The sequence below is a fragment of the Ranitomeya imitator genome, chromosome 4, assembly GCF_032444005.1.
Source record: "Ranitomeya imitator isolate aRanImi1 chromosome 4, aRanImi1.pri, whole genome shotgun sequence".
Classification (NCBI taxonomy): Eukaryota; Metazoa; Chordata; class Amphibia; order Anura; family Dendrobatidae; genus Ranitomeya; species Ranitomeya imitator.
The window spans coordinates 648,773,256-648,788,594 of record NC_091285.1 but is presented as its reverse complement, the minus strand read 5'-3'; the positions used below and the strand labels follow the sequence as shown (position 1 = coordinate 648,788,594).

General features: G+C 42.2%; 1 protein-coding gene across 1 annotated transcript; it reads left to right on the top strand.

Annotated features, from left to right (window-relative positions):
* The first annotated feature begins 11,834 nt into the window (after positions 1 to 11,834).
* Positions 11,835 to 14,246, top strand: LOC138677121 (olfactory receptor 1L4-like). The gene has a single exon (XM_069767013.1). The coding sequence runs from the start codon at positions 12,485 to 12,487 to the stop codon at positions 13,430 to 13,432; it is 948 nt and encodes a 315-aa protein (XP_069623114.1). The 5' UTR covers positions 11,835 to 12,484; the 3' UTR covers positions 13,433 to 14,246.
* The last annotated feature ends 1,093 nt before the right edge of the window (positions 14,247 to 15,339 follow it).

Genomic DNA, 15,339 nt, shown 5'->3' with positions numbered 1-15,339 from the left:
TCCCAATAAAAGCTTCAACTCAGTCCACAAAAAAAGGAAGTCCCCATTCAGGTCCATTTTCACCTGTTAATGGAAATATAGGGGGCTTCTACATTAATGGAAGTGCAAAGGTTCTGGAAAAGTGAAATGGCTCCTCACCAGCCAAAAGAAATGCAGCGAATTCTACACTTCCAAATCCAAATGCCTCCCTCCTTTCTGAGCCATAGTGTGCCTAAAACACATATAAAATCCATGTTTTGCATTTCTGTAGCGATTAGAGTCTGCCAAATTTACAGGTGAAGGTCTTCAGAAGAACAAGCTGGGCATGATGTACTGGGAACTACAACGTACTGAGGACTACAATGTACAGACACTGCAATGGCAGATTTGCAATTTTCAGTCATCATCAACTGCTGCTTATTTCTGATGGGAAAACATCCATGGAGGCAAATCATCACCACATCTTAAATAAATTCACAAAGGGCTATAATTTCCAAAATGGACTCACTTGAGGGGGATATTTTGCTCTGCTAGCACTTAGGGGCCCTGTATATGGAGTCTGCAAACTATTTTAGGAAAATATGTGCTCCAGGAGGCAAATAGCGCTTTGTCCCTCCCGAGTCTCGCTGTGTGACTAAAAAGAACAGTACAGCCACATATCAGGTATTTCCACATTCAGCAGAAATTGTGTGACAAACTTTGGTGCCATTTTTACCCATTTCCCCTTGTGAAAATGTAAAATCTGGGGCTAAAATCGAAAATGTTTGAGGTAAAAATGTAACTTTTTTCTTCAATGAAAGGAATAAAATTCTGTGTCACATCCGTGGTATCAAAATGATCACTGCACCCTTTCATGAATTCATTGAGAGGTGTAGTTTGCAAAATGGGGTCAATTATGGGGGTTCTGCTGATTTGGAACCTCAGAAGCTCTCCCAGTGGGTTATGGCACCCGCAAACCATAACAGTAAAATTTGCATTATAATATAGCGCTCCTTCCCTTCTGAGCTTTGCGTAGTTCCAGATTACATGTAGGGTATTGTATTACTCAGCAGGAGTTGCACAATAGACTGAGATGTCCACTTTTTCCTTTTAGTCCTTATAAAACTTTTACATTTGAGGCTAAATCAACATTTTAGCTGTCAAAATGTAATTTATTCTTTCTTCACCGCTCAGTGGTATAAATTTCTGTGATGCACATGTGGAGTCTGCCTGTGGGGGGTCTGTATTATTACAGATTCAGCCTATGGGGTGCTGCCTTATACTACAGAGTCTGGCTGTGGGGGGGCTGCCTTATTACACAGTCTGCCAATGGGGGGCTGCCTTATACTACAGAGTCTGCCTATGGGGGGCTGCCTTATTGCAGAGTCTGTCTATTGGGGGGTTGCCTTATACTACAGAGTCTGCCTGTGGGGGACTGTATTATTACACAGTCTGCCTATGGGTGCTGCCTTATTACAGAGTCTGCCTATGGGGGGCTGCATTATACTGCAGAGTCTGCCTGTGGGGCCTGCCTTATTACAGAGTCTACCTATGAGGGGGCTGCCTTGTACTACAGAATCTGCCTATGGGGGGCTGCCTTATACTACAGAGTCTGCCTATGGGGGGCTGCCTTATACTACCAAGTCTGCATGTGGGGGGCTGCCTTATTACAGAGTCTGCCTGTGGGGGCTGCCTTATACTACAGAGTCTGCCTATGGGGGGCTCCCTTGTACTACAGAGTCTGCCTATGGGGGGCTGCCTTATACTACATAGTCTGCCTATGGGGAGCTGCCTTATACTACAGAGTCTTCCTATCAGTGCTGCCTTGTGCTATAGAGTCTGCCTATGAGGGCCACCTTATGCTATAGAGTCTGCCTATGGGGGCTGCCTTGTGCTATAGAGTCTGCCTATGGTTGTGTATTATACAATACTAGATTGTGGCCCGATTCTAACGCATCGGGTATTCTAGAATATGCATGTCCCCGTAGTATATGGACAATGATGATTCCAGAATTCGCGGAAGACTGTGCCCGTCGCTGATTGGTCGAGGCAACCTTTATGACATCATCGTCGCCATGGCAACCATTATGACATCATCATCGCTGTGCCCATTGCTGATTGGTCGAGGCAACCTTTATGACATCATTGTCGCCATGGCAACCATTATGACATCATCATCATCGCTGTGCCCATTGCTGATTGGTCGAGGCCTGGCGGCCTCGACCAATCAGACGCGGGATTTCTACGTCCTTTATGACATCATCGTCGCTGTGCCCGTTGCTGATTGGTCGAGGCCTGGCGGCCTCGACCAATCAGAGAGCCGAGATTTCCAGGACAGACAGACAGACAGAAAGACAGACAGACAGACAGAAAGACAGACAGACGGAAAAACCCTTAGACAATTATATATATAGATTGAGTAGGCCAATGGGTAGTGCATTATACTATATGGAGGCCTATGGGGAGTGCGTTATACTATATGAAGGCCTATGAGGAGTGCATTATGCTATATTGAGAACTATCTGCACATTACACTATATGGAGGCTATCTAGGGGCCATCATACAGTGTGGAGATAATAGTGAGGGGGGCATCATACAGTGTTGGAGCCAAACAGTTTGGGGGCTACTAAGGGGTCAGTATACTGTGTGGGTGGAACTATACAGTGAGGGGGCATTATACTGTGTATAAGAGAGCATCATACTGTGTATAGGGGAGATGTACAGGGGGGAGACTCTGGACATTATTAAATGTAAAGTGGGCACATATTGTTATAGGGGAACTCAGGTTACGGTGACTATCAAAGGGGCACACAGAGGACATTATTACTTTCTAGGGAGCCAAATATAGGCACTGTTTTCTAGGGCACTTGCACCCAGCATTACAATATTATAGAGGGTTGCTTTAGAATTTAGAGGGCACATAGTGCCACACAGCAGGTGCAGTAATAGGGACACATATGGCAGCAGCGGCTCAGTATTGGGGTATCGGCAGGATGAGGAGTTTGTGCAGGTTGGGAATAGATGGTGATGGGGCTGGAATATGTGTCTTTGTTGTATTCTCTGCAGCCGAGCCCTGGCTGAAAGAAATTGTCATATGAGTCTGGGCCAGATGGGAAAGACAGGAAAAATGAATGATTCCATCAGAAAGAACATCAGCGGTAAGTCATTATCTGTAACTGTGCAGTGATATCATATGTTCTGTAGGGCTGGTATTTACCACTGACCATATGGCGGTAAGATCAATATTGGTCTTTATATAGAGATTATTTTCAGTAACAGCGCGGTCATCTGCTGAGGTTCTCCTCCACTATTAGGGTGCGTCACCCAGTTGTAATCAAGGTTACCTGGTTAGGGGCCCACTCAGAAGCAAAACCCTAGCTACATCTCTGGTTCCCATTAATGAGTTCATATTTCTTCGGACTTCAAATCTTATAAAACTAAGTCTACTATTTTTGTTATGGCACACAAAGAAAATTCTGATATGAGATTTTAGTTTTCTCTAGGGTGAAAACAAGGATTCAAAACGCAACCATCAGAGAGTTAGAGCTTATAAATAGTAACCATCATCTCATATACAGTATATCAGCCATCGAGCGAGATGATCATCAACCGTTCTATTGATCGTTCCTGCAAGTACCCTCATAGGTCTGATGATGGAATCACTGGAATGAGCAGTATAGGTATTTACAGCCCTGCTACTCATATAATGTAAGTGAGAAATACTTGACAAAATAGAGACACTATAATTTTAAAATTTTTAGCCATATCTGAGACGGAGCGTCCAAAACAGATGAGAACAGATCCTTACATTGTGAATTTCTATGAGCACACAGAAGCACCCGATCTACTGGTAACAGATTGCTTGGAGCCAATTATTTTATTTCTCAAACACCTAGACTTGCGCAAAAGAAGAAAAAAATATGTTTTTCATGTAAAAATATTTACATATATTCACAAATCTTCCATTGTTTGGAGCCACCAGTTTTTATTATCAGGTACTCAGACATTGTACAAAAGAAAAACAGTACAGATAACAAAAATAGCAAACAAAATATACCATATACAATGAAGGAAATAATTATTTGATCCCTTGCTGGTTCTGTAAGTTTGCCCACTGACAAAGACATGAACAGTCTATAATTTTAAGGGTACGTTAATTTTAACATTGCATAACATGCGGGGAAGTAGTCCTGTGCCCTTAGCAGAGAACCACCCCCAAAACATAACGTTTCCACCTCCATGTTTGACAGTGGGGATGGTGTTCTTTGGGTCATAGGCAGCTTTTCTCTTCCTCCAAACACGGCGAGTTGAGTTAATGCCAAGGACCTCAATTTTTGTCTCATCTAACCACAGCACCTTCTCCCAATCACTCACAGAATCATCCAGGTGTTCATTGGCAAACTTTAGATGGGCCTGCACATGTGCCTTCTTGAGCAAGGGGACCTTGCGGGCACTGCAGAATTTTAAACCTTTACGGAGTAATGTGTTACCAATGGTTTTCTTGGTGACTGTGGTCCCAGCTGCCTTGAGATCATTAACAAGTTTCCCCCGTGTAGTTTTAGGCTGATCTCTCACCTTTCTCGTGATCAAGGATACCCCACGAGGTGAGATTTTACATGGTGCCCCAGATCGATGTCGATTGACGGTCATTTTGTATTTATTCCATTTTCTTACTATTGCACCAACAGTTGTCTCCTTCTCACCCAGCGTCTTACTTATGGTTTTGTAGCTCATTCCATTTTTGTGCAGGTCTATGATCTTGTCCCTGACATCCTTAGAAAGCTCTTTGGTCTTGTCCATGTTGTAGAGGTTAGAGTCTAACTGATTAATTGAGTCTTTTATAAAGGTGACTATGTAAGACAGCTATCTTTAATGCAGGTAACGAGTGGATTAGGAGCGTCTAACTGGTCAGTAGGAGCCAGAACTCTTAATGTTTGGTAGGGGATCAAATACTTATTTCTCACTGCAAAATGCAAATACATTTATATAATTTATACAATGTGATTTTCGGGATTTTATTTTTGATATTCTATCTCTCAATGTTAAAATTACCCTACCTTTAACCCCTTCATGACCCAGCCTATTTTGACCTTAATGACCTGGCCGTTTTTTGCAATTCTGACCAGTGTCCCTTTATGAGGTAATAATTCAGGAAAGCTTCAACGGATCCTAGCGGTTCTGAGATTGCTTTTTCGTGACATATTGGGCTTCATGTTAGTGGTAAATTTAGGTCAATAAATTCTGCGTTTATTTGTGATAAAAACGGAAATTTGGCGAAAATTTCACAATTTTCACATTTTGAATTTTTATTTTGTTAAACCAGAGAGTTATGTGACACAAAATAGTTAATAAATAACATTATCCACATGTCTTCTTTACATCAGCACAATTTTGGAAACAAAATTTTTTTTTGCTAGGAAGTTATAAGGGTTAAAATTTGACCAGCGATTTCTCATTTTTACAACGAAATTTACAAAACCATTTTTTTTAGGGACCACCTCACATTTGAAGTCAGTTTGAAACCATTCTAAAAACTGCACCCCTCAATGTGCACAAAACCACATTCAAAAAGTTTATTAACCCTTCAGGTGCTTCACAGCAGCAGAAGCAACATGGAAGGAAAAAATGAACATTTAACTTTTTAGTCACAAAAATGATCTTTTAGCAACAATTTTTTTATTTTCCCAACGGTAAAATTAGAAACTGAACCACGAAAGTTGTTGTCCAATTTGTCCTGAGTACGCTGATACCTCATATGTGGGGGTAAACCACTGTTTGGGCACATGGTAAGGCTCAGAAGGGAAGGAGCGCCATTTGACTTTTTGAATGAAAAATTATCTCCATCGTTAGCAGACACCATGTCGCGTTTGGAGAGCCCCTGTGTGCCTAAACATTGGAGCTCCCCCACATCTGACCCCATTTTGGAAACTGGACCCCCCAAGGAACTTATCTAGATGCATATTGAGCACTTTAAACCCCCTGGTGCTTCACAGAAGTTTATAACGCAGAGCCATGAAAATAAAAAATAATTTTTCTTTCATCAAAAATTATTTTTTAGCCTGGAATTTCTTATTTTGCCAAGGGTAATAGGACAAACTGGACAACAAAATGTAGGGTCCAATTTCTCCTGAGTATGCTTGTACCCCATATGTGGGGGTAAACCACTGTTTGGGCACACGTCGGGGCTCGGAAGTGAGGGAGCCCCATTTGACTTTTTGAATACAAGATTGGCTGGAATCAATGGTGGCGCCATGTTGCGTTTGGAGACCCCTGATGTGCCTAAACAGTGGTAACCCCTCAATTCTACCTCCAACACTAACCCCAACACACCCCTAACCCTAATCCCAACTGTAGCCATAACCCTAATTCCAACCATAACCCTAAGGCTATGTGCCCACGTTGCGGATTCGTGTGAGATTTTTCAGCACCATTTTTGAAAAATCTGCAGGTAAAAGGCACTGCGTTTTACCTGCGGATTTTCCGCGGATTTCCAGTGTTTTTTGTGCGGATTTCACCTGCGGATTCCTATTGAGGAACAGGTGTAAAACGCTGCGGAATCCGCACAAAGAATTGACATGCTGCGGAAAATACAACGCAGCGTTTCCGCGCGGTATTTTCCGCACCATGGGCACAGCGGATTTGGTTTTCCATAAGTTTACTTGGTACTGTAAACCTGATGGAACACTCCTGCGAATCCTCAGCGGCCAATCCGCTGCGGATCCGCAGCCAAATCCGCACCGTGTGCACGTAGCCTAATTCTAAAGGTATGTGCACACGATGCGGAAAACGCTGCGGATCCGCAGCAGTTTCCCATGAGTTTACAGTTCAATGTAAACCTTTGGGAAACAAAAATCGCTGTACACATGCTGCAGAAAAACTGCATGGAAACGCAGCGGTTTACATTCTGCAGCATGTCACTTCTTTCTGCGGATTCCGCAGCGGTTTTACATCTGCTCAAATAGTAAACTGCAGTTGTAAAACCGCAGCGAAATGCGCAGAAAAACCGCGGTAAATCCGCGATAAATCTGCAGTGGTTTAGCACTGCGGATTTATCAAATCCGCTGCGGAAAAATCCGCAGAGGACCAGAATACGTGTGCACATACCGAAACCCTAACCCTACCCCTTACCCCAACCTTAGTGGAAGAAAAAAAAAATTCTTTATTTTATTATTGACCCTACCTATGGGGGTGACAAAGGGGGGGGGGGTCATTTAGTATTTTTTTTATTTTGATCACTGTTATAGGTTTTATCACAGTGATCAAAATGCACTTGAAACGAATCTGCCGGCTGCGCATGCGCCCGCCATTTTGGAAGATGGCGGTGCCCAGGAAAGAACACAGACGGACCACAGGAGGCTCGGTAAGTATGATGGGGTGCGGGGGAGCATGGGGGGTGGATCGGAGCGCGGGGGTGGATCGGAGCGCGGGGAGTGGATCGGAGCGTGGGGGGTGGATTGGAGCACCGGGGGGTGTATCGGAGTGCAGGGGGGTGGTTGGAGCAAGGGAGGTAGGATTGGAGCACAGGGGTGAGCGGACAAGAGCACGGGGGGAGCGGACAGGAGGACGGAGGGGAGCGGAGCTGTGTACCTGACTGATCGGAGGACTGGGGGGGGGGGGGATCGGTGGCGGTGGGGGGTGCAGACCAGTGTTTCCAGCCATGTCCGATGATATTGCAGCATCGGCCATGGCTGGATTGTAATATTTCACCAGTTTTAATAGGTGAAATATTACAAATCGCTCTGATTGGCTGTTGAAAGTGAAACAGCCAATCAGAGCGATCGTAGCCACGGGGGGGTGGTGAAGCCACCCCCCCCTGGGCTAAACTACCACTCCCCCTGTCCCTGCAGATCGGGTGAAAAGGGAGTTAACCCTTTCACCCGATCTGCAGGGACGCGATCATTCTGTAATGCAGCATATGCGTCACAGGTCGGATTGGCACCGACTTTCATGACGCATACGCTGTGTCACAGGTCGGGAAGGGGTTAAAATCATAGACTGTTCATGTCTTTGTCAGTGGGTAAACTTACAAAATCTGCAAGGGATAAAATAATTATTTCCTTTACTGTACTTATATAAATACAGGTATAAAAATGGCATTTAATATATATTATATTCTAAGCTATTTTATTAGCTAGTACTATAGATACTTATTATTTGCCATGCTGGGCTGCTTAAAATCCATTTTCTCACCATTAGACCTTGGAGGGCTGCCCTAATTTTTGAGATTTGTATACATGAGGTTTTGCTGATAACCATTGCGCCCATTTTTATATGAAAAGTGTGACATCATTTTTACAGATTTTAGACAACCTTGTTAATATTTGGAACTGAATAATTTGACTAATGGGAAACAAATTAAGGTATTGGCATGGGGGAGAAGCAGATGAATAGTGAGGGAAGAGGTGGATTAGCAGATAGAGTTGAGGATGGGTTGAAGAGTGTGAGAGAGTTAGATGGGAGGCCACAGAGGATGATGTTGTAGTAGTCTAGGTGGGAGATGATGAGGGCATGCACTGGCATTCTTGTTGACTACAGGGTTGAGGAAAGGGCATAGTCAAGAAATAATTTTGACGTATAGACAGCAGGTGGTGGTAAGGGCTTGGATGTGTGTTTTGGAGAACAGAGTGAATTGAAAGGTTATGGTGAGGCAATGAACTTTGTGATTCATAGACGAGTGGGGAGTCAATTCTTGTAATGGGTTGGTGGGTAGACTGGAATGGGGAAAAGATGATGAGTGCAGTTTTGTTATTGTCATTTTGAGTTTTAGGAAGCAGGAGCAGAAGAACGAGGATTTGGCTGATAGACATTCAAGGTTTCTGGGCATCAGAGAGGGGACATCATGGGTTTTTTACGAGATGGAAAGTATATATGAAGAAAAATGGGGATCCCAAAAAATAATATTGAGGGGCACAATCTAAAGTACCATTTAGGACGTTTTCCTTGATCACCTCTGATAACATCCACTCGTATTTTCGACATGAACTATATGGACCTGTGAATGCAATTAACCCTCTTGCTTCCATCGCTTTTTATGTAATTCATTGGTGGAAACATGCTGCTTGCTGCACTGAAGATCGACATTTTACTTTATTCTCACTTAAGCAGTCAAAAAAACTCAATGAAACTCTGTGGCCACAGTCTTTTTGCTGAGTTTTCAGAAGCGAAATTGAATGGAAATTCCATGTTTTTGAGGAGTTTCCATTCAGTTTCTGCTCCAAAAATGCCTCGAAAAACTCAGTGGGCACATAGCTTGACTTTGGTATAGGACAAAGGCAAAATGTTAAAGGGAACCTGTCAGCGGGTTTTTTTTTTCTATGTAATCTGAGATCAGCATGATGAAGGGGCAGAGACCCTGATTGAAGTGATGTGTTACTTACTAGGCTGTGTTTTGCTGTTTCAGTAAAACCACTATGTTAATAACAGGAGATTTTCAATTCAAGACTAGGTGTCTCGTGCCTCCTGGTCCAACCATGACCCACCACTGATTGATGTCCAATTGTTTGGTGACCATTTCAAATCCATTTTCAGACTTTCTGCCATCCCCAGAGGACATTAAATGTAGACATGACGGTCACGCACATTTCACCAACGGAGTAAACTCAACAGAGACACACTGTACTAAGTGGGAAAAGACTCTTAATATATAAATTGGAGAGTGGTAAATGGAGGGACAACATGTTCCCCTCTTTGCAATTAGTACAAAAAAGTCTGGGATGTAGTAAAGGGATTCGTGGACAAAAACTAAAGAAAACCTGTTGCCAGGTTAAAAGTGGTCAGTTTATACTTTATTTTATTCCCAGTGCTCCACTTAATTTTCTGTTTTGTTTTTTTTAATCTGCTATTTGGTTCCAGAACTTTTTTTATTTAGTGTGCTAATATCCTAAATATTATTGTCTTTGCCAAGAGGGTGTTGCTCGCAGAGTGATAATGTAGAATAGCATAAAGACATGCCCCCAAAGAACCCTGTGAGTCACGTCCTCTTAGTAAAGTTCATAAAACATTTGCACTAAATATAAACACTCTATCGCTGGAATCGTATAGCGGATTTTAAAAGAAGAAAAAAGTGAAAAACGCACTAAGATTAAAATAAACCGGCCACTTTTAATCTGGTGACATATTCTCTTTAAGCACTTTCCAACATTGGGTGTAAAAGTACACAGATGTCGGATACCCTCCATTTGATGTGGGCTCCGGTGCTGAGCCCACATCTTTTCTGGCACATGTCAGCTATTTTGAACAGCTGACATGTGCCTCTAACAGCCGCGGGTGGAATCGCGATCCACCTGCGGCTGTTAACCTGTTAAATGCAGAAATCAATCTCCGATAGTGGCATTTAACTCATACTTACTGGAAGGGAGCCAGAAATTCTGGCCGTCGTTGACCCAGTCACATGATTGTGGGCCGCCGATCGATTGGCATGACATCCATGTCTCCAGCAGACCTCTATGGTTGTCATAACCAGATTGCTATCAGTGCCGCCCGGTGATTGGCGTTCGTAACAAGTGAGCATTTCTGCTACACCCAGACGATCTGATTATTGCCTTTGTGTGACAGAGGCGATCGGACAACTGCAGCCTCTAGTCTCCCATAGAAACTATTGAAGCCTGCAAAAAACAAAAAAGTTTTTTTAAATATTTAAAAAATTAAAAAAAATATAAAAGTTCAAATCACCCCCTTTCGCCCCATTCAAAAAAATATATATAAAAACACATATTTGGTATCGCCCCGCGTTCAGAATCGCCCGATCTATTAATAAAAAAAAAATAATTAACCCAATTGGTAAACGGCGTAGCGAGAAAAAAATTCAAAACCCCAGAATTACCTTTTTTTGGTTGTCGCTACAATGCAAGAAAATGCAATAATGGACGATTGAAAGATCGTATCTGCACCAAAATGGTATAATTAAAAATGTCAGCTTGGCAACGCAAAAAATAAGCCCTCACCTGACCCCAGATCATGAAAAATGGAAGATGCTACGGGTATCAGAAAATGTTGCCATTTTTTTTTACCAAAGTTTGGATTTTTTTTTTCATCACTTAAATAAAAAAGAATCTAGACATTTTTGGAGTCTATGACCTTATAATGACCTGAAGAATCTTACCGGCAGGCCAGTTTTAGCATTTAGGGAATATGGTTAAAAAAAAAATCTGTGGAATTGAACTTTTTTTGCAATTTCACCGCACTTGGAATTTTTTTCCCCGTTTTCCAGTACACAATGTTAAAACTAATGCTGTCGTTCAAAAGTACAACATGTCCAGCAAAAAACAAGCCCTCCCATGGCTATTTTGACTGAAAAATACAAAAGTTATGTCTCTGGGAAGAAGGAGACCAAAAAAACGAAAACACAAAAACGAAGTTACCTCGGGTCGTTATGGGGTTAATAATTTGGGTACTGAGAAACTCGAATATATCAGAAGGAGAGAAGTTAAAGAGATTTTTATGGGTGGGAAGAAAGAGGTCTAAAGAATATAGCAATAGCAAATGTACTGTTTAGTACTGTGCAAAAGTTTTAGGCATGTGTGAAAAAAATTACGCCAAGAAAGCTTTAAAAATAGAAGTGTTAATAGTTTATTTTTATCAATTAACAAAATTCAAAGTGAAGGAATGAAAGAGAAATACAAATATAATCAATATAGCATCAATGCATACATTATCTTAGGTTCACTTGTCACTTGCACACAGTCTTTGAAGGAAGTTGTTCCCAACATCTCGGAGAACTAACCACAGATCTTCTATTCATGTCGCTTGTGTAAATCCTTCTGTCTCTTCACGAGATCCCAGACAGACTGGATGATGAGAGATCAGGGCTCCGCAAAGGCCATATCATTACTTCTGGGAAGCCTTGATCTTTTCTCTTTTTTTTTTTTTTGCTGCAGATAGTTCTTTAATGAATTAAAGAATTGTGGACAAACTCTTTAAATACTAATGACATTAGAATTGTGTAATTACTTTTTTGCCCACTGTCTTCTTCACATGGTCAAGAGAAGTGAATGGATGCGTAGTTATAAGGATGTGTGTGTTTTTTGATATTTCAAGTAATGATTTGCAGATTCTTCTTAGAACTAAGATGAAACAATAACTTCTCCCTAAATTCTTCCAATCCATATTTTTATCATTTGCATTGAATCTGGCATAATGTGAATGTGTCACGGACCTGTTTTGGTAAATTTTCCCATACATGTAAAAAAAAAAAAAAAAAAAGAAACTTTACAGGGACATCCTGCTGTTGTCTTCGGTCAAAAACGACCGACCTTGAACTTCAATATTGTTTAAAATATTCAAGATGCGGCTCTGAAACCCGTGGCCGACCGACCCATCCTCATTTAAGTCAATCAACCACAAGTTTCAGAAACGCATCTTGAACACCCCAAAAAATACCAAAGTTCAAAATCGGTCTCCCCAGACCGAAGACAACAGCAGGGTTAATTTTCCCATGACTATAGCTAGAGATCAAGAAGTAAATCTGTATAAATGATTTAGTTTTTCTTTCTATTTATTTCTACAGGTGAAGGTTCTGCTAAAATTATGGATTTCAGAAACAGCAGTAGCAAAATGGTGGGATTTTTAATTGTTGGCTTTTCGGACTTTGCAGCCATACAAACGCCTCTGTTTTTGTACTTTCTTAATGTTTATATCTTGATCATATGTGGAAACTTTATCCTGGTTATTCTTATCATTTCGAGTCCTTCACTTTCTACCCCCATGTACTTTTTCTTAGGTAACCTGTCATCTCTTGATATCGTGTACACGTCTGTTACTTGCCCAAAGCTGATATCTATTTTTGCCACCGGCATCGGCAGCATTTCATCCGGAGCATGTGTCCTGCAGCTTTACTTTTTCATTGCTTTTGGCAGTACGGAGTATTTTTTACTAACCATTATGTCGTATGACCGATATGTAGCAGTCTGTAAACCTCTGCATTACTCTGTCGTAATGAACCAACATGTGTGCACTTTTGTAGCCATTGGCTCTTGGTTGGGTGGAATTGTCGCCTCAATTCCGATCGCCACCGTTACCTCCACCTTTGATTATTGCAGCTCGAACCTAATCAATCACTTCTTCTGCGATGTCAATGCGCTCATACATCTGGCATGTAACGACATAACACTTATCCATACCGTAATAATGATCCAGGGGGTTGTGCTGGTGATGACATCTTTCATACTTACTCTAATGTCCTATCTACAAATATTATCTAGTATAATGAAGATCCGGACATCGAGGGGGAAATACAAGACCTTCTCCACCTGCGGTTCCCACCTCACAGCTGTGACTCTTTTCTATATCGTGGTATTTGTCCTATACATGAGACCACCATCGTCAATGTCGTTAAGTCAAGCCAAAATACTGACCACATTGTACGTGTATAACATCCCCCTGCTAAACCCGGTGCTGTACAGTTTTAGAAACCAGAGCGTGAAACAGGCTTTGAAGAAATTGTTAAAATCATTAATAAAATACAAAGAACTATAACCGTAAATCGATTGTCTGTTATTTTACATGATATTTTTTATTAGAAGAGTCCCCTAAAATTAATGGGGTTTAATCATCTTATTAAATGGGTGAAATTGCAAAGTGCTTGTGTAATGTCCCAGAGTTGGGGATTACATTCATATTTTTAATTTTTTATGCTATATGTACCTGAAATATGCATTTAAAACTTGACTTATTGCACTGGATTATTATGTACTCAGTACACACGGGTTAACTTCATCATCACTTAGGTGTTAGCTTGGGAAAATTTAGGTGGAAGGAGTTTAGATTCTAAAACGCTGCAGCCCTGGTTGCTAGTTAGAGTAGTAGCAATGAGGCAGCCTTAGCAATGATATAGGAGAACAGTTCCCTCCTTTTTTCAGAGGCCGAAACAGGAGAACTATCAGATGAAAATGTAGTGGAGCATTACTGTTTTACCCCTTAATAGGAGGAATTCCTTGTTGTGCAAATGCATTAAACTGTGAAAGGACTCAGCTGGTGGCGAGGTCAAGGATGGCAAAGAAGCAGATGATGAAACTGATCATCAACCTACATGTAATGAAGAATAGAAGGTATTGGGATCTGAAGGCCCACTAGGGTGTAGTGACCCCATATAGAGAGGAAGAGGCCCAGGAACTGATCACCAACCTTCATGTAATGAAGAATAGAAGGTATTGGGATCTGGAGGCCCACTAGGGTGTAGCGACCCCATATAGAGAGGAAGAGGCCCAGGAACTGATCACCAACCTTCATGTAATGAAGAATAGAAGGTATTGGGATCTGGAGGCCCACTAGGGTGTAGCGACCCCATATAGAGAGGAAGAGGCCCAACTACTGATCACCAACCTTCATGTAATGAAGAATAGAAGGTATTGGGATCTGGAGGCCCACTAGGGTGTAGCGACCCCATATAGAGAGGAAGAGGCCCATGAACTGATCACCAGCCTTCATGTAATGAAGAATAGAAGGTATTGGGATCTGGAGGCCCACTAGGGTGTAGCGACCCCATATAGAGAGGAAGAGGCTCAGGAACTGATCACCAACCTTCATGTAATGAAGAATAGAAGGTATTGGGATCTGGAGGCCCACTAGGGTGTAGCGACCCCATATAGAGAGGAAGAGGCCCAGGAACTGATCACCAACCTTCATGTAATGAAGAATAGAAGGTATTGGGATCTGGAGGCCCACTAGGGTGTAGCGACCCCATATAGAGAGGAAGAGGCCCAACTACTGATCACCAACCTTCATGTAATGAAGAATAGAAGGTATTGGGATCTGGAGGCCCACTAGGGTGTAGCGACCCCATATAGAGAGGAAGAGGCCCAGGAACTGATCACCAACCTTCATGTAATGAAGAATAGAAGGTATTGGGATCTGGAGGCCCACTAGGGTGTAGCGACCCCATATAGAGAGGAAGAGGCTCAGGAACTGATCACCAACCTTCATGTAATGAAGAATAGAAGGTATTGGGATCTGGAGGCCCACTAGGGTGTAGCGACCCCATATAGAGAGGAAGAGGCCCAACTACTGATCACCAACCTTCATGTAATGAAGAATAGAAGGTATTGGGATCTGGAGGCCCACTAGGGTGTAGCGACCCCATATAGAGAGGAAGAGGCTCAGGAACTGATCACCAACCTTCATGTAATGAAGAATAGAAGGTATTGGGATCTGGAGGCCCACTAGGGTGTAGTGACCCCATATAGAGAGGAAGAGGCCCAGCTACTGATCACCAACCTTCATGTAATGAAGAATAGAAGATATTGGGATCTGGAGGCCCACTAGGGTGTTGCGACCCCATATAGAGAGGAAGAGGCTCAGGAACTGATCACCAACCTTCATGTAATGAAGAATAGAAGGTATTGGGATCTGGCAGCCCACTAGGGTGTAGCGATCCCATATAGAGA